General features: G+C 42.6%; 1 protein-coding gene across 6 annotated transcripts in view; it reads right to left on the bottom strand.

Annotated features, from left to right (window-relative positions):
- Window positions 1–26,191, bottom strand: part of ARHGAP26 (Rho GTPase activating protein 26) — a 471,824-nt gene that overhangs the window by 203,344 nt on the left and 242,289 nt on the right. For all 6 annotated transcript variants that reach the window (XR_004033269.1, XM_030827217.1, XM_030827197.1 and 3 more), the window contains exon 12: window positions 16,384–16,420. Coding sequence is in view for 5 of the 6 variants with exons in the window: in XM_030827217.1 (XP_030683077.1) it covers window positions 16,384–16,420 (37 nt within the window). In the remaining variant the exon portion in view is untranslated. The remainder of the gene's footprint in view (window positions 1–16,383; window positions 16,421–26,191) is intronic.

A 26,191-nucleotide genomic window follows, 5' to 3' on the forward strand; every position in this document is an offset into this window, starting at 1 on the left:
AGAAAGGGTTACTGTCCCTAAAGCTGGTATTCAACAAGTTTTTCCTAGTCTGAATTTTTTCCCCAGGAAACTTACTCAATTTTCCTTTGATTAAAAAGAAAAACACAAACCAAACCTTTTTTGTGGGAGAAATGGAATTTGCTGGAAGCACTGTAGGTTATGCATAAAAACAAGAGGATTGAGGTTGAGCACCCTGGCTCTCAACTGTAATCTCAGCACTTTGAGGATGAGGCAAGAACATTGCCTGAGGCCAGGGGTTTGAGACCAACCTGGGCAACATGGTGAGACCGCATCTCTACAAAAAGGTTTAAAAAAAAATTTGCTGGCCATGGTGGTGTGAACCTGTGGCCCTAGCTACTCGAGAATCTGAGGCAGGATGATGGCTTGAGCCCACGAGGTTGAGGTTACAATGAGCTATGATCATGCCACTACACTGCAGCCTGAGCAATAGAGTGAGAGCCTGCCTCAAAAAAAAAAAAAAAAAAAAAAAAAAAAAACTGAGAAGTAAGGGATTTCTAACACAGATGGACGGATGGATACAGGAAATAGTTGAGTTGCTGTGAGCAAGCCACTTCAGGGGCATGTTCTCACCACAGAAATTTACGCAATTTTCCAATGTGATTTGCTTTTTATAGAGCCTGGTTGGCCTCCCTCATTCTGAATTTAATCAATTTCAGCACCCTTAAAAGCCATTGAGAAAACCACCCACATTGAAATGAACATAAATTCCACCTGAAGAATAATTTCCAATTTTCACACACACAGAGGGAAGACCAGAAGGGCTTGCCCATTTTCCCCTAATCATGTGAAGCCCCAGGGTTGCCAGGGCTCCCTGGGCTGTGGCCCCTGGAAAGCTGTCCTCATGATGGCAGCTCTCAGAAGCTTCATTGGGGCCCAGGAAAGGTGGCCAACTGGTTCTTAATTACCTGGGTGTGCATTCTGTATTGTGGGGGTTACCCACAGCCGATTTTTAATCCCAGGTCAGCACTCCAGCGACCCCCATGCACCATCCCTACACCAGACTATTCTCTGCTCCCTGGCTGGTATGTTCAGGGAATGTGAACTAACTTTAATATTAACTAAAGTCACACAGACAGAAGTGTAGGTAGTGGAAACTGAATGAGCTATAAAGCCAGACAGACCTGGATTAGAACCCTGCCTCAGCCACCTCTGGCTGGATATGACCTTAGCTTCACCTTTTTGAGGCTCACCTTCCTCACTTGTATAATGGGGATAACCCAACAGGATGCTATGAGAGTCAAATGAAATGTATAGCAACTGGGATTTACTTGGTATTCAATACATGATCATTACCAATATTACCTAGTATTACCAATATTACCTAGTATTACCAATATTACAATGTTACTATATCCTAATATTTGAATGAAACCTTCCAGTTGATGAAATACTTTTCATATTCAAGTTCATGTTATCTTTATGATAATCCCATGGGGTAAGTCTTGCTACTCTTCTTACTCATAACCACTGTGTTTTCACACTAATGAGTGTAATAAGGGATAATACATTACAGTTTATAAAATAAATTAATAAACTATAGTTTATTTGATTTTCCCAATATCTCTGCTAAGTTTTTATGATGAGGAAAGCCAGACTCACGTTAAGTGGTAACAACAGCAATGATAACTGTGGCTAACACTTACTGAGCACAGACTACATTGCTCTGAGCTACATAGTTAGGTGCATCATTTTCTTAACATCATCATCATCATCATCATCATCATCATCATCATCATCATCCCTATTTTGTAGATAGGAAACCTATGCTCAGTCAGGTTAAGGAATTTCTGTAAGATTATAGCGTCAGAGAGTAGTGGAACCAAAATTTTATTTAACTCAGTCTGACTCTTGGGCTCATCTTCTTCTACTATTTGCTTTCTGCTGGAGATAGTCAGAAAGGAACTGGGGGCTGTGGATCAGGTTCTGTGGATATTACCATTTCTATTCCAGTAGCAGCTCTCAACTCCAGTGAACAAGAGTGCACTTATAGAAATGCAGATTCTGGGCCCTCTCCTGGCAATTATGCATCAGTACATGCGAGAACCCCACTTGGAAAAACACTGTACTATATACTAAGCAATTAAAATTATTACCACCAAAAACAAACAAAAATGACTTCATTTAGTCAATTGCCGGTATCTATACCACATTCCCTGCTGGACAACAACTATTTGCCAGTGCTATGCATCTTAATATGGAATGCTGGATTGTGCCACTTTGGCATATGGGATGATTCCAAGAGGTTCACAAACATTTCTCAGTTATACATTTATTTTAATGAATGTTAGAAATCTACTGATTTATCACACATAGCAAAATATATTTTTTTAAATAAACTGAGGTAAAAAAGGGATGAATTGGTTTAAAACCAGTAAGTAAATTAATAATAAAAGTAGTATATGTATATATTTAAAAAGTCAGCCAGGTGTGGTGGCTCACACCCAGAATCCCAGCACTTTGGGAGGCTGAGTCAGGTGGATCACTTGAGGTCAGGAATTCGAGACCAGCCTGGCCAACATGGTGAAACCCTGTCTCTACTAAAAGAAAAAAAAAAAAAAAAATTAGCTGGGCATGGTAGCAGGTGCCTGTAATCCCAGCTACTTGGGAGGCTGAGGCAGGATAATCGCTTGAACCAGGAAGGTAAAGGTTGCAGTGAGCCAAGATTGTACCACTGCATTCTAGCCTGGGTGACACGGTAAGACTCCATCTCAAAAAAAAAAAAAAATCATGAAGGTGACAAGAAATAGTAAATTGGGGAGCTCAAGTCCTAATGTGTCCCAGAACATGCACTATGTTCAACCTGGCTAAAAGAATGAGATGGGAGAGGACCATACTCTACCTGCAAGATATTCTGTTCCAGTAACGTCATCCTTGATCTTTGCTTTCTCTCACACCCTATATCCAATTCGCACACCACATCCAATCCATTAGCCAATCCAGTCACTAATAACTTAAAAACGTATCCAGAATCTAACTACTCTTCACCATATCCATTGATCCAAGCTGCCATCATCCTTTGCCTGGACTGCCTACAGCAGTCTCCCAGCTGCTTCAACTTTGCCCCCACCCCCCACCCCCGCCCACCCCACTACGGGTTTATTCCCCACCAGCAGCCAGAGTCATCTTTTAAAAACATACATCAGCTCATGTCATGCACCTGATCACAACTCTCCAGTGACTTCTCTTCACACTAAGAATGCAGTCTTATCTCCTGGCCCCACATGGTCTAGCCCCAGCCTACCTGACCACTCGCCCCCGGGGCCTCCTCCCATCCGGGCACCACTGTTCTTCCTGATATTCCTAGAACACAAGTAGCTCACGTCACCTCAGGGCCTCTGCACATGTTGGTCACTCCATCAACAACACTCATCTACCCACTCCTGACATGCTTCCCTCCCTCCCTTTGTTCAGGTTTCTTCTCAAATGTCACCTCTTTAGAGAGACCTTTCCTGCTCCAGGTATCTAAAATCGCTCCCCTCTCCCTTATCCTCTATCCACCGGCCCTTATTTTTGCAGAGCACTCATCTCTACCAGAAATTATACCTTTGTCTACTTGCTTACTCTTTGTTGTCAATTTCTTTTCATTGTATATGCTCCATGAGAGCAGAGGCAATCTGCCCTGTTCATGACTAATCTCAATAAATATTTCCTGAAAGAATAAATACAACCCATGTTTTCACCAGCTGAACACGAGGAGCCGATAGGCCAAAAGTCTCCACATTCCAGGAGCCGCGAATAGTGACAGGTGGCTGCATATATTGGTACCTTCTAGAGTTCAGGGCCCCTGCAGTGGAAAGCATGAGACAAACAGGTTTGACAGAGATCTCATTCATACCCTGACCTCAAAGCAAGAATACTGCTAGTCAGAATTTTCTTCCCTAGCCTACCAGATACAAAGGCATCTATTTTTTTTCATTGTTTCTTGAAAACAAACACACAGAAAAATAAGCTGAAAGAGACATAGAGTAAAGTAAAATAGGTAGCAGGAACAGAAGCAAAAATCTGCCTGGATGGGAATAAACCTACCAGCTCTCAGTCATAGTCAAGGGAGGTTCTAAAGAGTGTTCCAATTCTTGGCAAAAGACAGGCATCCAAGGTGACAGCACGTAGGTCCCTGCACAGCACAGGCTGAGGACTATACATCTGCCTGGGATGGAAGGAGTTTCTTTGTGGGTTTCTACTTCTGCAATCTCCTAGTCCACCTTAAAATTCCAAATCAGAATAGCAGCAAAACAGCAAGGCTGCAGTAACACCGACCAGCTTAATCAGGACCATTTGTCTCCTACACGGGGATCTGGACATCCTGAGAATGAATTACAGAGTGGCCTCAATTCCCTTCTGCCTTGAGGCCCGGTGGTTTTGCACTGATTTCTCAACCGAAAGAGATCATCACCAGCTTTCTGAAGGTGGAAGTGTTTCAAACAGAGAACCAACTGCCTCTGCCCATCAAGGTCACTTTCCTGCCTTTACCTGTCTGTCCTCTTACCTCGAAATGCTCTAAGAACAATTTGTTGGTCACAACAAACTCTGAGGCAGCGAAGGGCAGGGAAAGAGAGGGCATTCAGAATCAAAGGCCTAAGATTTGAGCCCTGGTGTTTCCACAAACTGCCTGTGTAAGCTGGGCATACTTCACCTCTCTGACCCATTCCCCTCACATATAAGATGCAGGTGTTGTGAAAATCAAATAAGGCAATGCCTGGAGGAACTTCAAAGAGACTGTACAGTGCCACGCTTTTATATAAATGGGCTCTGGCTTTGGATAATGATGACATTATTGGTAATAAGAAGAATAAAGGGCAACATTTAATCATTGCCAATAATACCAGGCACCTGAGCAAAGGACGTCCATCCTAATCTCATTTATTCTTCCAAAAAAACCGAAGACTTAATTATTAAAACTCTTCCCACCTTCAGACAAAGAAACTGAGGCTGGAGAAATTAATTTCTCAAAATCACACACTCAGTAATTCTTGAGGCTGGGATTTCAAACCATGTGTGGAATACTCCAGAGCCAACACTTCTAAGCACTACTCTACCCTCTGCTCAATCATACATGCTGAATGTGAGCTGCAGGCTCTGACAACTCTGATCAGTGCAGGGAGTGACCAAGTTTGCCCTCAGAATGAAGTCTCAGTTTTCACATCTGCAAATGGTGTCAATAATAGTATCTAGCTCATAGGGTTCTTAGGAGGATGAAATGACATAAAGTATATCAAGCAGTGAACATGTTGCCCACTCCCCAGTATGTACTCAATAAACACTAACCACAGTAACTGGAAGCCTGTACTCGGTGGCAGTGGGGGAAATATTTTAGTCTCTGTCTCAATAACCCCTTGCACTGGGCTTTAGGGGTTAAAGATGTAGCCAGGGACGTGCTCACTGTCTCTTGGCTGAAGCCCAAACTGGGATGCCAACGGGTGGCTCACACCTGCTCAGGCTGTAGCCTGCTGTCAGTACAGAGCCCACGTCACTGAGGGAAAGGGGAATATTAGGCCATGGCAAAGGCATACACTGGCTGCATCTGCCAGTCTAAAGCTAGCTGAGAGAGACGGTGGATTTGTTAAGTGTCTTTTAGGACAAGCAGAAAGGCTTCTGATTATCCATGCAAGTCCAAGGAGTACCATCAGCAGTCATAGCTTTGGGGGCCAGGGTCTCATCAAACAAAATAGCTGGGAACTCAAATAATAAAATATCTGCAAAAACAAGCTGTTCCTGCCCCTTCTTCTCTCTCCAGCCCCCTGCCCTCCGAGCCAGGGCTATTCTAGAGCTGGGGTATTACAGCTCAACTAAATATAATTCAAGCTCAATGCACCACAGCAACTGTGTTGCACAGGCAACTCATAATGAAAAGTGAGGTGTAGAAAGTCAGCACCTAGGGAGAGCTAGAATTGTACCACCTCGCCTGACTGTGGCTCAGAAGATGAAAGTGGTGGCCACGGAAACTGCATGAACAGGAGAGAGGAGAAAGCGGAAAGAAAAAGGGTGTGGGGAGGAGGGCTGGAAGGAACGCAGGCAAGGGAAGGAGGGAGGGTGTCTGAACTCTATCAGCTCAGACCTGGCAGGTCTGGAGAGAAAGCTGGAGGGGATGCTGCACTCAGCTGACTGCCTCGTGGGCCAGTGCATAGGAGGCCAGGCCACTGTGCCCATTAATGCCTTCCACTCTTCTCAGGTTTAAAAGGGGAAATGTTCTATTTATAAGCCACCGACCACTAGAGGCCTGGCAGCCTCTGGATGGCTCTGATCCCAAAAGGATCCTGGTTACCGGTGGCTGCCTCCTCCTGCCTCTCAACTGTGGGTGTTCTAACAGCTAAAGGCCAAAGGTGGCTAGAAGCAAAAGAAAAAAAATCCTCTTTTCTGCCCTCTGCTGCTTTCATGAGACGGTGGATTTTTGGTAATGGCTGAAGGCTTTAGAAGCCTTTTAAAAATAGTGGCCCAGGTGATCCCATCAAGGCTTTCCCTACAGTTTTCAAGCCTAAATCTCCTTTTCTGTTTTACAGATCAAGGGAAGCTAAGGCACAGAGATGAAGGAAATGTACAGTCAGAGGCCCAACAATGGGCAACAGAGCAATGGTAATGATGTCCCTCCCCATCTCCTCTCCTGGTCCTCAATCTTGTCCTCATAAAACAAGGCAAACCTGAATAAAACACCATCAGGGAGTTTGCTCTGAATGACAGCCTAAAGAAGGATGAGTGGATGTACAGAAACAACATATAAAGCATTATGTTGTGTTGCAAATCCCTGTGGGAGAGTGGTGGGCCACGCTAAGGGTCTGACCCTGGGGAAGCCAGTCAGTGAAATGTGTGACCCTTGTGCACCCAGCACTGTGCACAGGTGTTTGAGGAACCACTGAGGGCTCTAATGAGGTGGTGCACTGAGAAGGAATATGGGATGGCCCCTCAGCCACAAAGAACTAGAGGGGTTAGATGTTGGAGTCTGATGATGAAATTCCTTCCAGCCCCCATGGGTGGACCACATATGAACAGGACAGCATAATGGATCAAAGATTTCAAGCATATGAAGTTTCACAGGAAAAAAATGACCCTGGCAATGAGGCAGGCTAGGGTTTGAGTATGAGCTTCACTACTTCTCAACTGTGCTCCCTTGACCTCTTTAAGCCTGTGAGCTCCTTTGGAAACTCAGTTGCTGTAAACAGCATTTGTGCAAATGGCAGCCCATCGTGTGACACTTTCATGCTCCCTGTCACAACCTCATGCCATCCTATTTAGACTAATTTTAAAAACTTAGCCTTGTGTTAAGCCAAGGGTTAATAAACTAGAGTCCCTGGGCTAAATTCACCATTGCCTGTTTTGTAAAACAAAGTTTTACTGGAAAACACCCACACCTGCTCATTTCCATATTGTCTGTGACTGCTTTCACACTACCATAGCGGAGTTGAATACTCCTATAAAAATAAAAATAGGCCGGGCGCGGTGGCTCACGCCTATAATCCCAGCACTTTGGGAGGCCGAGATGGGCGGATCACGAGGTCAGGAGATGGAGACCATCTTGGCTAACACGGTGAAACCTCGTTTCTACTAAAAATACAAAAAATTAGCCGAGCGTGTTGGCGGGCGCCTGTAGTCCCAGCTACTCGGGAGGCTGAGGCAGGAGAATGGCGTGAACCCAGAAGGCAGAGCTCGTAGTGAGCTGAGATCGCGCCACTGCACTCCAACCTGGGGGACACAGTGAGACTCCGTCTCAAATAAAAATAAAAATAAAAATAAAAATAAAAATAAAAAAATAAAAATATTTACTGTCTGGCCCTTTACTAAAAAAGTGGACTCCTGTGCTAAGCAATAACATTTATAAAATCAGGGGATTGGCCGGGCACAGTGGCTCATGCCTGTAATCCCAACACTCTGGGAGGCTGAGGCAGGCGGATCACCTGAGGTCAGGAGTTCGAGACCAGCCTGGCCAACATGGTGAAACCCCGTCTCTACTAAAAATAAAAAAAAATTAGCCAGGCGCGGTGGTAGGCACCTGTAATCCCAGCTACTAGGGAGGTTGAGGCAGGAGAATCACCTGAGCCCAGAAGGCAGAGGTTGCAGTGAGCTGTAATCATGCCACTGCACTCCAGCCTGGGTGACGGGGGTCTCAAAAAAATAAATAAAATAAAAAATGAATAAAATAAAATAAAATCGGCCGGGCACGGTGGCTCACGCTTGTAATCCCAGCACTTTGGGAGGCCGAGGGGGGCGGATCACGAGGTCAGGAGATCGAGACCACGGTGAAACGCCGTCTCTACTAAAAATACAAAAAATTAGCCGGGCGTGGTGGCGGGCACCTGTAGTCCCAGCTACTCGGAGAGGCTGAGGCAGGAGAATGGCGTGAACCCGGGAGGCGGAGCTTGCAGTGAGCCGAGATTGCGCCACTGCACTCCAGCCTGGGCGACAGAGCGAGACTCTGTCTCAAAAAAATAAATAAATAAATAAAAATAAAATAAAATAAAATCAGAGGATTTAAGAGTACTTATGTTCCCCACAATACACATTAAAATAAATATAGAAATCTAAATGGTAATTTAAAATATACTCTCCCAAATGACCTAGTGTACCACCAGCGGTGTGCACACCCCACTTTGAGAAATACAGTAACAAAGATTAAATGAATGAACACTCATAAAGCACCAAGACTGAGAAACAGTAGCAGGTTGTCTTCCTCCCTTCAAGAGCAGTGTTACCAATCCAGCTGGCTTTTCCTTTCCAGTGGGCTTTTCCTTTTGTCGTGGGAGTAACTGGCCTGGCCAGATGATAAGAGTAATAACCAAGAGTAATTAGGCACTTACCAACTAATGTGCAGATACTAATGTGCTGAACTTTCATTCTCACAATGAATTTATGAAGCAGGGGTATTATTATCCCCATTTTACAGAAGAGGAAATGGAAGCTTAGAGAGGCACGCTACCTGTCCAAGGTTCTACACCCAGGATGCTATTCTACACCAGCCACACATTACTCCCCCATGCAAACCCTCTCTCTAACCCACGTGGCAGAATCTACCCAAAGAGAATGATCTGAGATATGTACAAAGTCTGATGTACAAGGCCAATAACTGATGAAATTAATAACTTTTGAAGCTATTATGAATAACATAGGCCAATGTTATTCATAATACCAAAAACCTGGAAAGAACATTAGTCTAACAATGATAAATGGTTCAACAAATTAAGATATAGTCCTATGACATAATATTAAACAACCATGACAGGTGATACTTCTAAACATTTCATGACGTCAGAAAATGTCTGTAATTTTTAAAGCAGAATACAACGAGCATATTCAACATAATGCCAGTTAAATTAAAATTCATACTGACATTAACAAAATACATACAAGACATCATTTAAAAAAGGCAAGAAGGAAATATCTCTGGGAATAATACTACCAATGATTTTTGACTGAATGTTGCAAAACCATTTTGCTGTATTTCTGTAATATTCTACAATGAGTTCATATTTCCTTCTTCAATCACTGCTCTTCTCCCCACTTCCCATTGTAAATGACAAATTGGCAAACTGCAGTGGGTTCTTCAGCATCTTTATTCAAATATAAAGGATTCTTATAAAAGCACTAGATTAGGCCGGGCGCCGTGGCTCACGCCTGTAATCCCAGCACTTCGGGAGGCCGAGACGGGCGGATAATTAGGTCAGGAGATTGAGACCATCCTGGCTAACACGGTGAAACCCCGTCTCTACTAAAAACTACAAAAAAATTAGCCAGGCGTGATGGCGGGTGCCTGTAGCCCCGCTACTCGGGAGGCTGAGGCAGGAGAATGGCGTGAACCTGGGAGGCAGAGCTTGCAGTGAGCCGAGATCGCGCCACTGCCCTCCAGCCTGGGCCACAGAGCAAGACTCCGTCTCAAAAAAAAAAAAGCACTAGATTAAAAACAAACCGGAAGGAAAGAAAGGATTAGGACTTGGAAGCAAAGAGGAAGTGTTATATTTTCTTCTTCTGGGGAGGAGAGAAGGGAGGAAATTTCCATTTTTTAAGTGTTTTTAACCAAGATGGAATCCCCCTCTGAGCTCACTCTCAAATCCATGAGCTCTGGGCATGTAGTCCACACCCTGGGTACTTCTGTAGATGGTATGAATATGACATACACCCACACAATGTAATTGGGCCATCTGTCTATTGTTCCCCTGTGGTCTGAACCTCCACAGCAGATCACATGAGCTTTAAAGATAGAGACAGATGTGTGTTCTAGTTATGAGTGTCCTTACCTCTCGGTACTCATATATCTCAGTGCCACCTGCCCTTAAGAACTCCCAGAAGGCCATGCCTATAATCCCAGCACTTTGGGAGGCCAAGATGGAAGGATCGAGTGAAGCCAGGAGTTCAAGAACTTCTAGAGGCATTCACTGAAGGAAGAGCTACAGAAGCCTAGACTCCTGCAGTTTCGTCCAGCACAAGATCCAGGTGGCAGTAACAGGAAAATGTTGAACAAGAGTGAGAAGTGGAGTGAACTACACAATGCCATTTTGAAAAGCCAGATGGCCAGTGTTGAGCCAGGTCCTGACATGCATGAGAAGGCACGCCTGCAGCAACTTCAGCATATTCCTTTCAACATAACCCGATTAACCTATGGGATCTGAGTTAATACCCACATGGAAGAAAGTGGCACTACAAAGTCAAGATTAGGATACTGAGCCCTCTCTGCCTCAATCTGTCAGACTTCAGCCTTCAAGCAGCTGGAGAAACAGTGGGAGGGCAGCATTCCTGTAAACAAACTAATCTTTTTAGAGTTAAGTAGGCAGTCACATTTGTTATTTAAAACGTCAAACTTGGAAAAGACCAACTCACACTGTAAGAGCCTGCTCTTCTCTTACTCCCTTGCACTGGACTGGTGTGTTCTCTCTGACAAATTCTCGGCTTTCTAACCTTCCCTCGGGTGGGACTGCACAATAGCAGCCTGGGGTGAGAACAGGCCTCTCATCCTGCTTCCCACCTGGACTCATTACAAAGAAAAATGAACCAATTCTCATAGTCTTTGGGGAGTAAATCTTAAAACTCCCTAAAGATATTCCCTACCTTGTACCCAAAGGTAGGGAACAGCAAAAAGACAAAAAGACATCGGGAGATATGGCAAATGGGGCTGCAGGGGGTGAGATGGGAGAAATGGTTCTTGCCCAGGGAAGTCTTGTTCTTTGTAATAATAAAAGGGGCGAATCAATGACAAGTATCAGATAACTAGGTGACTGATGCTGGCAGTGACTACTTCCTCAAAAAAAAAGCTTAAGAAGAAACAAAATCATACTTTCTTCTTCTTTATTACCAATACTCCCTTTTTCCCCTTCCCTTCTCTACTAGGTAAGAGTTTGACCAATTAGAGAATCTAGTGTCACTGATATAGATTCCTGACATTCTAGAAGCAAACCCAGGAAGAGTCCCCATGGGTAGCAGGGCTGGCAAAATAAAATACTGGTTTTTAAATTTAGTATTTAGGGATTAACTTGACTAGGAGCACACACGATCTCTAGGCAGAAAAATAAAATCCTAATAAAAAACACTGGTGGTCTGAATAAATGCAAAGACATTCAAAGCCCTTGGAAGACATGACTTAGTATTACAAAGGTGTCAGCTTCCTCCAAATAACCTGTATGATTCAATGCAATCCCAAAGAAAAATTTTATTTTGGGAGAAACTTTATACAGAAGGATAAAGACTCATAAATACCCAAGTCAAACCTCAAAAGGGAGAATAAATAGAGAAGACTTAAATAACTAGATATTAAGAGTTGCCTCAAAGTTATTAGTAAAAACAGAGAGGTATTGGGACAAAAACAGCTACACAAAAAACCTGAATAAAGGGCTCAGAGACAGAACTAAAATATGCAAACCTAAAATGCAAGAACACCGGCACTACAAATCAATCAAGGGAAGAATGGATAGCTTGGTAGATGTTGATAGGAAAACTAACTCTTCCCAAGGATAAAAATAAGAATGGATCTTCATGGAACATCTCATACAGTGTTGGAAATCAGCTAGATTAGAAACTTAAATGTGAAAGACACACTCATAAAGCCAATAAAAGAAAACATAGGTACACATCTTTGTGACATGGGTCATAAAGGACTTCTCCAAAACACAACTTGAAAATCATAAACCTGAAGGCAAAAAAGAGATGATTTGAATACATAAAAAGGCTTTGAAGGCTTTATAGTCAAAGAAGGATACCACGTATTAACAAACAGATGACAAGATGAGAACATATTTAAACTGGCTAAATCTAACAAGGGATTAGTATCTAGAATCGGTAGGAACTTTTTACATATCAAAAAGAAAAGATGGTAACTGAAATAGAAAAATGGGCAAAGGACGTGAATAGGCAATTAACAGAAGAGGAAACCCAGTAAACAGGCCTATGAATAGATGCTCAAATTCATTAATTACCAGAGAAATGCAAATTAAAACAACAAAGAACTATCATTTTACACCTATCAGACTGGCAAAAAATTAGAGAGCTGAATACTAGTGAGAGTTGGCAGGAATGGAGAAATTTGCACGTAGGGTTGGTGGGACTGTGGATCGACCACTCTGGAGAACAATACAAGAGAGTGCTTAAACTAAGTATATGCATAGCCTTTGGCCAGCAATGCTTTGGGAGGGTGTATCCCAAAGGAATTCTCACACAGGAAGACATGTACAAAGATGTCCATTGTGGTGGTGTGAGTGGTGATGAAGAGTTGGAGGCATGAGGAGATGGAGTACATCACTACAAAAACAGATACAAAGGGCTGCATACCACAAATTATGCAGTAATCAGAAGCCACAGCATAAAAGGACACAGAGGAATACAAATGGCTCCTAACACAATGATGAGGGCACAAAGTAAGAAATAAAACAAGACCCAGAGTCATTTATTAACACACACCATTTATTAAGAACACAGGAAGATAAAAGACACACATTTTAGAAAAAAGAACTAAAAGGGAATGGATGAATAAATAAAATGAAACAAAAGGAAAGAATGAATGAATCAAGAAACCTGTGCTGATAATGTGCCATGAACAGGGGAGTGTGATGAATTCATCTCTGTAAACCTGAGATCCAAACAGAGCATAGAGAAGAGGAGAAGAAAAGGCTCTGCAAAGAAATGTACATATATTTATCAGCTGCCATCCTCTCCCTGGCAACTGGGTCATTTGGAAAATACCAGCAGCTGACAGACATTACTTATGGCCCTGTCTTATACTCCACAGGCACCGTATGCCCTGAGAGAAACTTCAAAATGAAAGCAAACGAATTCAGAAATTCCCTTTTGCTATCTGCTCCTTCAGAACATCCTGGCTCTGTGATAAAATGTTTGCACTGAAATTCCCACCAAAACATTTCCTAGAAAGGAAAATGCCGGACATTTGGAATTTGGACTCTAGACATTTGGAATCTGGTTAAGAAGAGCAGTGCCTCACTCTTAAATTCAGATCAGATTGGCTTCATATCTTTAAAAGAGTTTAGATTGTGTCATAAACAGAAGGAGTGTTGCAGAACAATCAAGACCCAGAGCATTAGCGCCACCTGTGATAGATGAGCCCTATGGGTTTGCATTAAACTGCAAATTACTGCAATCAAGAGATACAGTACAACAACCCCACCAAGGAGGGGAAGCTAAGAACCTGTACCACGTGGGAAAGGGTCCAAACTCAAAAAAGGGTGAGGAAGCACTAAACCAGACCATTACACTGGTTTGCCAGCTTAGAAATCAATCAATACCCTAAAAAAACAATTCCTATTTAAATGACTCCTGAAAAAGTGGCCAATTTTTTTTTTTTTTTTTTTTTTTTTTTTTTTTGAGACAGAGTCTCATTCTATTGCCCAGAAGGGAGTGCAATGGCACGATCCTGGCTCACTGCAACCTCTGCCTCTCAGGTTCAAGCGATTCTCCTGCCTCAGCTTCCTGAGTAGCTGGGATTACAGGCGTGTGCCACCATGCCTGGCTAATTTTTGTATTTTTAGCAGCGACAGGGTTTCATCATGTTGGCCAGGCTGGTCTCGAACTCCTGACCTTGTGATCCGCCTGCCTTGGCCTCCCAAAGTGCTGGGATTACAGGCGTGAGCCAATGCGCTGGCAAAAGTGACCAATTTTTTTAACCCATCTGTTTATCTCCTGTGTGCTAGATGAAAGGGTAATGACTGAAGAATCATTAGACACCCAAGGCAAGCAACTCTCTTTGCTCTGTGAATAATGAGGTGCAAAAAGCAAAATGTCACAACTGCTTATATTTTCCAAAATAAAACTGTTTGTCTTATTCTTTTCTCGAGGGAGGTCAAGTAATGCATGTTATTATGTATGTTGTTCTATAGCCTAATTTTTTAAAAATTTGAATCATTAACAAACTATCAACACAATTTCTGCAAATATATCCAGCCCTCTCTGGTTCTTTGTAAAGGCTGTGTATTACTCCTTAATTTATTTAGCCAACTCCCTATTTGGTATTTAGATTGTCTCTCATTCTTTGCTATTATCACCAATGCCCCAACAAACTTATTCGTTGTACAAACTATCTTTGCACTCTAATGATTTCTTTAGGATAAGCCATTGGGGAGTTAGAGGGTGGTCACCTTTTTAAGGATTCCAAAGCATATTCTTGAAATGCCTTAAGAAATATCAGAACCAGTTGGGATGCCCACCACTAGAACCATGGTTGTCTTTCAAATCTATTGGGATTTATCCGAAGTAGAGAGATGTAGTTCATAAGGTCACAAGTTACAAGTAAACTTCTGGCTGGTGTAGGGGGAGGTCTCCATTCACATGCCTCTCCTCCCCCACCACTCTTGGGTCCTTTATTATGGAGGCAGCGTGTCCCAGGCGGGGCCAGGTGGGAGTATCTGTTAGTGTAGCCTGTTTGGCATCCATCCCCTCTGGTCCTGATGGCTTCCCTGATTTCCCTCTGGGAAACAACTCTGCTCCCATTTTTTGCAGCAGTCTTGAAACTCTCAATCAAAATGTACAGTTTTTCCCTGGGTGGACCCAAGTTAGACCAACTTGATGCCTGGGAATCTCAATGTTCAGAAAGGTGAGGCAAGGACTACAAACAGTTTAGAGCTTTATCGTATTATCCAGAAGACCCTTTCTCACCGGGTTCCTGGGTCTCTAGAACTCGTCTATTCTCAAGCCTAGCTTTTCAGCTCCTCCGACCTTACTATGAGCTACCATACAGCCTTACATATTCCTTCATTATTGTTACTGCTGTTTTTGCCTCAGTTAGCCAGAGTTGACTTCAGGTGCTCTAAAACAATCTTACCTAATTGGGGGTGGGGTAGGGTGCAATTACTTCTTTGTTTCCTTGCATATTTACTTGAAATTTTTCCCTTGTTCATTTTACTTTTTCTGGAGGTGGAGGGGAACATTTTTTTTTTCATCTCATAAAGGCCTCTCAACCTACCCACGGCAGGCATTCCAAATTACTTAATATTTCATACAAAACTCATGGGTAAAAAAATATATTTTGAAGAGAAAGAAAGGGGGGAAAATCTCTGTCCTAAAATGGCTTTCACAAAAAAAAACTTCATCCTTTGGTCCACATGGAGAGGCACTGTTCTACTGATTTTCCTCACACAACTGGAATTCACAGTAGGGCAACCTTTAAATTTTTTCTCAAGTGGATTTTACAAAGCAAAGTGACAGGATTTCCTTTGCACTCTTGCAGCAACCTGGAAGGATTTTGTTTTTTCTCCTATACACCAAGGAGACATCAGCCCAAACATTCTACCAGTAGCAGGTTCATTTTAATCCCATTGCCTTTACAAGGTTACAGGTACCCTTGGAAATCATGATTAACCAGAGTGCTTACAGGCAGCAGCAGGGCAAATGCACTACAGTCTACAGAGGCTGCCCAGGGACACTTCCATCAGAGAGGAATATTACCATAGAATTCATCTCCATTCTTTCCTCCCCCAAGAGACCACAAAGAAAACAGGGTTACTAAGAAATCACCTAACATAGTTATTGCCTCTCCAGTCCTTTGAGAGAGACCGTGCTGGAGGCAAGAGCAACTTTGGCTTTCCCACAGGATAAGCCTCTCCGGGAGTTGAGTATTGTTGTATTAAGTAACTTTTAAGTGGTGACGAGCTATAGTCTTAAGACCTACAATTAAAGGAGATAATGCACACGAGAATGCTTTGTAAAGTGTGACGCGTTATTTCAATGCAAGGTGTCACTACAGCCTTGCCAGCCAGGCTCACTTACCGTCCCTCTGGAGTCACTGGCGGAAAGTTGGGGTGGAGGCATGTCCAACTGCACTCGGGAACTGGGGCCAACCCAACATGCCCACAGCACCGCCTGGTGGTTCACACCTGGAGTAGCAATTTCTCAAAGCCCACTCCCAACCCTGGCTGTAGAAGGTTACCCAAGCATTGTACTTACTCCCTTCACTCTGGCTGTCTTTGTTCGAGTTGTAGACCTGGAAAATAAAAATAAAAATTCACTTGTGTGCATTTTATACCACCCTATAGGTTCACTGTAGAAAACCATTATCTTCCTCATTTTCCCTAGTTTGCACCATCAAGTGGAAGGTAATTTCTGGCTCCCAAATATGAACCCATTCAATAATTATCTACTTCTCAGTATTTACTTTAGCTGTTCTTAAGTGTGTGTGCATCAGAATCATCGTGCAACTTTATTGTGTAAAAAAAAATTCCCTCTTTTTAAGAAAGCAAGTAAATGTATATGCGTACATAAATAGAGAAGAGAAAAAATTAAAATTAGTTACAAATCATTAAGCATGAACTGCGCACCAGGCAATGTGCTAAGCATTTCACATGAATGATCTGAAATAACTAACATGACAATTCTGTTGGGTAGGAGCTGTTATTATCACTGTTTCACAGATGGAGAATATGAAGCCTAGAGGGGTTAACTAATGTCTCACAGCTAGTTAGTGGCAAAGTCAGGACCTTTACAACAAAAACTGTTGACTGTTAATACTGGGGAGTGGGAACTGTTGCTTTTTACTCTACATACTTCTAGAAATTTGAAAGTTATAAGGGGAATATATATTTTCCATAGATACCCCTTAAATAATGTAAATCATAAAAAGGGAAATACCCCATAAAGAAAAAGAAAATGCCCAATATAAAAGAGACAATGACATATTGCAAGGGTCAGCAAGCTTTTCCTGCAACGGGTCAGACATTAACATTTTATGCTTGGTGGGCCAAGAGGCAAAATCAATGACATTATGTAGGTACTTCTACAACAAGATAGAAAGTAAATTTTCATAAGTTATTTGACAAAATTTAAAATCTAATAACATTTGAGTATGATTTTCTGAAATGCAAACCTACTAATCAGAAGAATGAGGTTTTAAGAGAGGTTGATATTTAGCTTAATTGGTGCTCAAAGTTAGCATTCCTTATAAAGTCAATTATAGATGTTTGTTTGTAAATATGATGCTTGACTTATGGGCTCTACAAAAGAAGGTGGTGGGCTGGATTCGGTCTGTGGATCACAGTTTGCCCATCTCTGATATGCTGTCATAATTAAACAAGATGAAACCTCTACTTTAGAAAAGAAAAAAATCGGCTGGGCATGGTGGCTCACGCCTGTAATCCCAGCACTTTGGGAGGCCCAGGTGGGTGGATCATGAGGTCAGGAGATCAAGACCATCCTGGCTAACATGGTAAAACCCCGTCTCTACTAAAAAACACAAAAAATTAGCCAGGCGTTGTGGCGGGCGCCTGTAGTCCCAGCTACTTGGGAGGCTGAGGCAGGAGAATGGCATGAACCCAGGAAGGTCGAGCTTGCAGTGAGCCGAGATCGCGCCACTGCACTCCAGCCTGGGCAACAGAGCAAGACTCCGTCTTAAATAAATAAATGAAAAAAAAATATCATAAACCCCAAACGCTTCTTTGGTCATTAAGGTTCTGTAGGTGTAGAAAGGCATAAGGTGAACCTGATCATAATAGCCATGACTCTAATGGCTACTGTCAGTTGAGAACCACTTATTGAACCCCTAAAGAAACCAAGGCAACTACCTCTGAAAAGAACGATTAAATCCAGAAAGGGATTTTTCACTTAAGAAATATGACAGAGAATGGCTGGTCAAGAGGTCCCACTTGGCCCTTCAGCTGCTTTGTGTCATTGGGTCTCTTAGCCTCTCTGGGCATCTATTGCCTCATCCGTAAACTGAAGGAGTCACCCAAGAAGGTCTTCGAATTATCAAGCTCTAAATACAACAAATCATCCCATTTTATTATTAATTTTCTAAAGAAAACTAAAGCTACCAGGCCACTTATTAAAGGTCAGAAAGATGAGGATAAAGAGAACAGGTTTCTGTACTTAAAGAGGATTGTCTAATGAATGAAAAGGCATCAATGCATATACCTAAAAGTTCTAGAGATATGGAGTCAAAAGATTTTGATCCTGGCCTGGGCTTCCCCACTGGTAACTTCATCTTGCTGAACTTTAATTTCTTCATCTATAAAATGTGGGCGATGATAGGTTTTTCTGACTAACTCAGCCAGAGCTGCTGTGAACATCAAATGAGATTGTGCCAAAGAAATATACTGAAACAGCACAACACAGTGCAAGCGCTTTGGACTCTACTACTGAGAAAAGAAATGCTTAACATTCATGAAATTTGAGGGGAGGGCAAAAGTCACCACCAAGTCTAGGTGGAGGCTGACATAGAGGTTGTGTAATTCCTACTTAAAAGAGGAAACACAGTGGCCCACTCTCCCTCAGCAGCATCTTTATCATCTATATAAATGAACTTCAGCTAGATCATGGTTTCCAGATTGAGCCCCACAGCACCTGCACAAACAAAGGGGTTGGAGAGAAGCTAAGACCAAATGACCCTTCCCTTGGCTTTTATCCATTTTACTCATGTGGCTATTGAACAAGGGCATAGCGGCTTTGAAAAGTTTGAAGACCTCCTAAATAGTAATTTCCCATGTTGCTTGCGATTCGTTTACTTATCCATGCATTTAGCAAATATTTACTGTGGCTTATAATGGTCGGGCAATGTTCCAGGTGCTGGGGATACAGATGAACTAGACATCTGTAATCTCTGCTCTCATAAAACTTTCTAATTAGTGAAGAAAACAGAAATAAGCAGATGCACATTTATGATTACTTCAAATATTGATAAGTACATTGGAGAAAGTAAAAAAAAAAAAAAAATAGCGGGGGTGTATTGTGGACTTTAGGTGAGGAAATGCTTCTGGGAAGAGGTGGCCTTTGCGCCAGGCCTCAATGATGAGGGGTACCTCCTTGGGAAGACGTGGGGGCTAGTGCCAACAGAAAGTACAGGTCCTTGGAAGGTGAAAAGTCATTGCATTTGAAGGAAGAAGGCCAGTGTGGTTGGCAATCAGTGCAATGCAGAGAGGGGTAGGAGATGAGGATAGGGCAGAGGGGCGGCAATCTGATCCTGCAGAGCCTTGTGACCTGTGAGTGAAATGGGTCACAGTGTAATAGCTAGGACCAGCGATCCATGGTGACTGGCATTCACTAACCTTGGAAAGTTGGGCAAGGGAAGTGCGGAAGAGAAGACCACATTTTGGCAAGTATTTTTTTTTCAGCCATCCTTGATCCCTGCATTTCTCCTAGTAAATTCAAACATTCTATCCAAGGGAAACTTGCTTCTATTTATAGCTGGCAAAATCCAGAAGGAATAGTAAAATGCAGGACTTCCAGCCCTCCTTCATTAGGAGATGAATTTGTGCCAAATTACTTTCTTTCAAGGTTTCCTGGGTCTCAGGAGACCCCTTCCTGGAACACTCAAGCATTCCCTGAATTGGAGAAGGGTAATCAATGAGCCAAAGGCACCAGAAGCGTGTACTCACCTGCTCCTCTGAGGCCACGCTGTTAATCTCTGTCTCGTTTGGGTTAATGAGCCAAAGAGAATGAGTTCTGAAATGAAGCTAACAAATCCTGCTTACCAGGCCTTTGTGACTACAGGGCCCAACAAAGAAGGCCCAGGGTGGGGAAGCAACCAGATGGTGGCTCAGTCACAGCACTAAGCAGGAATGGTTTTGTTTACCTAGCACTTACCAAGTGCCACACATGGCAACATCTAATCCTTGCAACCACCATATGGATGAGGTCTAGTATTATCCACATTTTAGAGATATGGAACCTGAGACCCAGAGTGGTTACACAGTTTGTCTAAGGACACAGAGCTGGTCAGTGGTGTACTATTCTATCTTGCCTCTAAAAGGATGTTCCAATACCCTTTTACCTTTCTAGGCAATGGCAAATGTATATCACTACCAAGTCACTCCAGTGGTTGGTATTATGGTTTATAAATACCTTCAATACTGACAGAAGCAAAGAGCATGCAATTCACCCTTTAGAAATGGTCAGTCTGCTCTGGCCTTCTTCTAAAGATCTCGCAGTTGCCCACTAGAATCAGACTGAGGTTCCGAGGCAAGAGCAATGCCCTGAAAGGTCACTTTGACCATAGCTTTGTCTTATGATTAGCAATCTCAAATTTATATGCTTTCAGGTAAGCCTCTCGAGAGCATCTACCTTAATACAATAGAACTCAACTCTCCAGGAGCAACCCAAGCGGACAAGGGGCACTAAATGTCTGATTTGTGGCTCCTCAGAAGACTGAAACAGTTAATGCACCTTTGACAACCCAACTGAAGCTAAGCTCCATCTATTCTGCTTAGCTAGAGTACTCTAAAACCTGGGAACATTATCTCCTTTGGGTTTCTATACCTTGATGTAGGTATGGTCCAGTTTCTACTGACCATTGTATATGAAGATTTGTTAAAGATCCATGCCAACAAGTATCTATTTTCAAGTATATGCTTCTGGAGAAGAGAAATTACATGTGTTTATCTTATCGTGGTCCATCTAAGAGTCATTAAAGAATAATTATGACAGATAGAAATTAATAATGATGACGATGACAAAACCCCTGCCATGTGCCAGACACCATGCCAAGCATTCTGTGTGCATTGTCTTATTCGGTTCTCATACTAGCCTAATTATTCCTGTCACAGAGATGAGAAAACTGAGGCATTAGAGAAGTTAGGTCACATGGCCAAGGTCAGACAGCTGGAAATGGGCAGAGTCCAGACAGGAACTCCCACGGTCTGTCTCCAGAGCCCAAGCACTTAACCACTAACCATATGATCAATAAGTCATCGTGATGATGATGATGACAATGACGACGACGATGATGATGATGATGATAAAGGTGAGATGCTGTGGGCAGCTGGGCAGGTGAATCACCAGAAGGAAGAACTTGCCCTGAGTCAGAAAGAAAATGAAACTGGGAACAGCCTTCTGATTCTAGCCTGGAGTATTTACCACCAACCCATGCAACCAGCTGGCATCTGGTGTAGAAGTAACACTTCATATTCTCTCTGAACCACAGGGTTCGATCCTGACGATAAACACCAGGGGCAGAGAGTAGCTCTTTGATACAAATCACAGGGCACTGCAATTCTGAGTCCTTACCCAGAAGCTACAATGAAAGTACAATTTAATAAATCAAAGGAGGGCGAGGAAAGCCTTCATATGCTTCCTCTGCACCAAGATGTGATTTTGCAATAAATTCTGTTCACTGCTGAGCCAATTCAGTTTACATGTCCCTACAGAATTAACAGAGAATACACAGAGTCATCTGGATTCCCAGAATTTTTCTATGAGTACCTTTATTACCATTATCCAAGCCGTACTGAGAAAGCAGAGAGGCTTGTTTTTCAAATGTAGAAATTAAAGACATAAGTAAAGCAAAAATTTGACAAAACAATCTAACTTTTCCCTTTCACACACAGCTGCATTAGAGCTTAGCCATACCACACTTTGGATCAAAATCTGGACAAAATAAAGATGCTGGGGAAACAGGTTCATAAGTAAATTTGTTTAAAACTGATGCTCCTCTCTAAACTGCACCATCTTTACCTAAATGCACATCCAAACTCTATGATTCCCTGAGGTCTTCTCCAAGTCTCCTCCCACCTGGTTGTTCCCCTGATGTACCAGTGTGGAGACACACCGAATAAGGCAATGTGTCAACATCTTAAAACAACAGGCTGGTTCTACACCATCGAATATCATCTCATCTCCTCTGCATGACAAAATGGGTCCACCATCACTAAAGTCAAAAGAGCTTGCTCTTTTGAATTGTTTCTGTCAGTGGCGACAGATTTGTAGTAATCTACTGCTTAGGTTCAAAGTCCAACTTTACTGTTTATTGGCTAACATGCACATCAGTTATCATCCCTAGACCTCAGTCTTGCCATCTGAAAAAGGGGGATACTAACACTCTCCACCTCTTAGGATTGTTGTAATAATTAAATGGAATCACAGATATACAATATTCAACACAGCACTGAATGTAAATTCTATAGCCTATTGAACATTCTATAAGGATTAACTTTCATCTTCATCACTGTCATTTTCCTCCTTCCTTCTCTTCCCACTTTGTGTTTAAAAAAACAAAACAAAAAGCCTCTTCTGGTGACGGAAATGTATCCCTTATGAGACAAATGGCTAAGGATGGGAAATGTCATTTGAGGGACCCCGTGGCCTTGGTCTTGTTGGCAATGTAACATAACCAACTGAAACTAATTAAGAGATGAAGGGAAAGGAAAGGAGACAATCTAAGGTCAACTTTTAGATCAATGGTTCTTAATCTTTTTTAAAACAGCAATCAAACATAAAAATAGCCACCTGCCACCAACCACTTTTTCACTATCAATTATGTGCCAAGCACCATACTAAGCGTTTAAATGAATGATTTTATTTCATCCTTAAGCCTACGGGGTACTACACCTGCCTCTATATCATGGCATCATATGGGTTAATTAACTTTCCAAATGTTACATACTAGCAAATTACAGAGCCAGGATTTGATTTAGGCAGAGCACAGTAGAGTCTGTACTCAACCACAACTTCATACAACTTCTCCACCCAGTCCTGCTTTCCAGAGGAAAAATAGCCTGCCAATTAACAAAGAACTCAAAAGAGGCTAAGCAGTAATTAAAATGGCAACAATGCAACCATTATGTAATAACAAAATTTCCACCCAATTTAAGCATAACAGGAATTCTACAAACTTCCAATTAATACAAGTGTGGCAGTAATTAAAAACCACAACCAGCTTGAGACATTTTAGGATGCCCAAAAAACAACCCTCCTAAAACCTATCAGCACATACAGAGAGAACTGGCCAGGGTTGCCAAAGACTCTGTGGCAGATTTCTCAGTTGAGCACATGAGAATGCTCGGCAAACACTAATACAGGCTAAATTTAGGAACTTTTTTTTTTTTTTTTTGAGACTGAGTCTTGCTGTCAACCAGGCTGGAGTGCAGTGGTGCGATCTCAGCTCACTGCAACTTCCGCCTCCTGGGTTCAAGCGATTCTCCTGTCTGCTGAGTAGCTGGGACTACAGGCCACGCCTGGCTAATTTTTTTGTATTTTAGTAGAGATGGGGTTTCACCGAACTCCTGAGCTCAGGCAATCCACCCGCCTCGGTCTCCCAAAGTGCTAGGATTACAGGCATGAGCCACCGTGCCCAGCCTTAGGAACTTTTAATAACACCCCTGAGAAGTTACTAGTAAGACGCCCTTAGTCTGTGGAATGCCACCCATGAATGGACATGATTTTTCTAGATCAGGACTTCTCTTTTCACCCATGGGCCACAGGCCACACTTGGAAAAGCTTTTGGGAAGGAATTGTTTGAATCTGAAGCATGAATAGCCTGGAGTAAATAAGGATGTGTCTCAACTCAAGGGGTCAGAGCCTGGGAGCCAGCTATTGGTTCTTCCTCCTCCTCCCATCACAAATGTGACTCTCATCACCATGGTCTGTCTGAGTGGTGAAATGTGCTCAGTGGAGCAAAAATAAGATGGTTGTTGCTACTTTTCTGTTTCTCAGCTGACAATACTCTGCCAGGCTTTCCCTTTCCACTGCTACCGCTGTTGCACTTGCCGTCTTAGGGAGGCTCCCTCAAATGTGAAACCAATAAAAATATAGTTGATAGCACTTCCCAATGACCGATTCCTGGACTAATGTCAAGACCTTGCTCTTACCCTATAGAATTATACATAAAGGAAGTTCAGTAACTGGCACATAGCCAGCCACTCAGAAAGTACTGATTGGATGAATAGAGAGAATAAGAAACTGCAATTAGAAAATAAACAAACAAAAAGAAAAAACACTAAAGGTGGAGTTGGTGAGGACAATGCATTGGCCAGACAGAAAAGGCAAGCTAGATGTGGGCTCAGGTGTCCAGGTGACTGCTTTGTTCTCCCCAACACCTGGCAAATTCTCTATGAATCTTTCTTACAAGGGAGTGGAAACAGACAATTCAGGCCTTCCTAGGAGAAAACAGGATACAGATTTATCTTATTTGGCTTAACTCAAGGCTATCAAAATCCCTCACACAGCCATTTGTTTTCTATGTTCCACCGCTGTGTTAGCTCTACATCCACCAGGTGACAACGAATGCTGCTAATAGTTTTGGAACCTATGGTACCACTGGGGAGTTCTGAAATAAGGGCTAAGAAAGGGGTTCTGTACCTGTTGGTGCCGAGTCCCTTCCCCTACACAATTAGAGGCATCTCAAGACTAGGCAGTCTCTTAGAAAATGGCCCAATAAAAAGTGACCAAATGGCTGTGCTCCTACAGCCATCCAAAAGACAGAGTCTTTTAACAGCCCTGGAAGCCTTCTTGCTGGTGAATAAAAATTGCTGCTTGCTGTTCAAAACATGATTACAACAACAATGATTAATAGAAAAACAAACTTTCTTTTCCATTAGTTCAAGCATTGCCTGCTGCTTTGTACCTTGTGGATATAAGCAACTTATCTCTTTGTATTATTCCTCAGTAACATTGGGGGAAAAAAAGTGCTCTGGACGCCTGTGATTACTACTAACATCCATGCCCCTCTTTTTCCAGGGATATCACCCTCATTTTCCTTGGGGAGCCACCTCCCTGCCAAGGCAAGTCCATATGGTTTGGGTGGGGATGATCCCAATTCCATCTTCAGGTTTGTTGCATGTGATCCAGACTATGCATCCTACTGCACATGTGATTGGCCCAAGCCAAACTCAGCCAATGACACTCACTCATTTTTTATTACAACTATTGGAAATGAGGCCTTGTGTTGCTAGGAAAACAGGATGCATACCTGAAGCTTTTGAGGCCAACTTCGGCTACCACACAGGCAAAGCCTTGAGCAGAAAAGGTCAAACAAAGAAATGCAGAGCCATGAATGAAGGGACATGGGATTCTGATGGTATCATTTGAGCCCTTCTATCTTAACATATCAGAAGCTCATCCCTCTTAACATACCAGAAGCTCATCCCTGCTCTTTCCATAGTATATCAATAACATCCTTTTTATTTTTTAGTTGTGTTTCTGTTGCTCACAGACAAGGGTTGTGGTATTTTTTTTTAAGTGCATGAGAGAAAAGCCTACTTGTGCTTTATAGGGAACTCTAGAATGAGGGAGAAAAATGTGCAATGAAGTTGAACGAGAAACTGTGCTGTCATCCTTGAATTTCCCATTCCTTCTACCTCACATATCCAATCAGTACCAAGTTATATTCCTTCTATTACTTTCATATATCTTGAACCTATTCCTCATCCCCACTTCTTTTTCTATCGCCCAAGGTCAGATTGTCTTTGCCTTCTCACCTAGACCTTGACATCAGCTATATCCTGGTTCTTGTTGGCTCCACTCTCTGGCTCTGCTCACTTGCTCTGCAAGATGTGTCTCCCTAAACCACAGTGTTGGTTGGAGAAGAGAAGGCTTCAAAACATCACAATACCAGTCTTCAGATTCTCAAAGGGCAGTGATGTGACAAAGGGGAAATCTTATTGTGCTGAACAGAGATGAAGATCAGGGTGGAGTCTCCGGGAAGGCAGATTTCAGCTGAATATAAATAACTGACAGGAGCTCTTCATGGTCCACTAAAGCAGGAGGCTGACCCAGCATCCTCTTACACACAGACCTAAGCCCCCTTCTGTCCAGAAGGCAGCCCGGGCATTCCTGGGCTGATTAATTTAGCTGCATTTGGGGTTTAATCATTGTTAGCCTAACCTTTTCACTGGTATAGGCCCTGGACAGATTCCAAAACAGGGAGAAATGGATTTGGATGAAGTTGAGTCAAGTGGTGGATGGAGCATGCTGTGGGCTTTGGAAACTTGGCATTAAGGTCTGTGTAAAAGCAAACTAAATATGGCCTGAGAAGGACTCCATACTCCTATAT

Source organism: Nomascus leucogenys, chromosome 2, assembly GCF_006542625.1.
Source record: "Nomascus leucogenys isolate Asia chromosome 2, Asia_NLE_v1, whole genome shotgun sequence".
Classification (NCBI taxonomy): Eukaryota; Metazoa; Chordata; class Mammalia; order Primates; family Hylobatidae; genus Nomascus; species Nomascus leucogenys.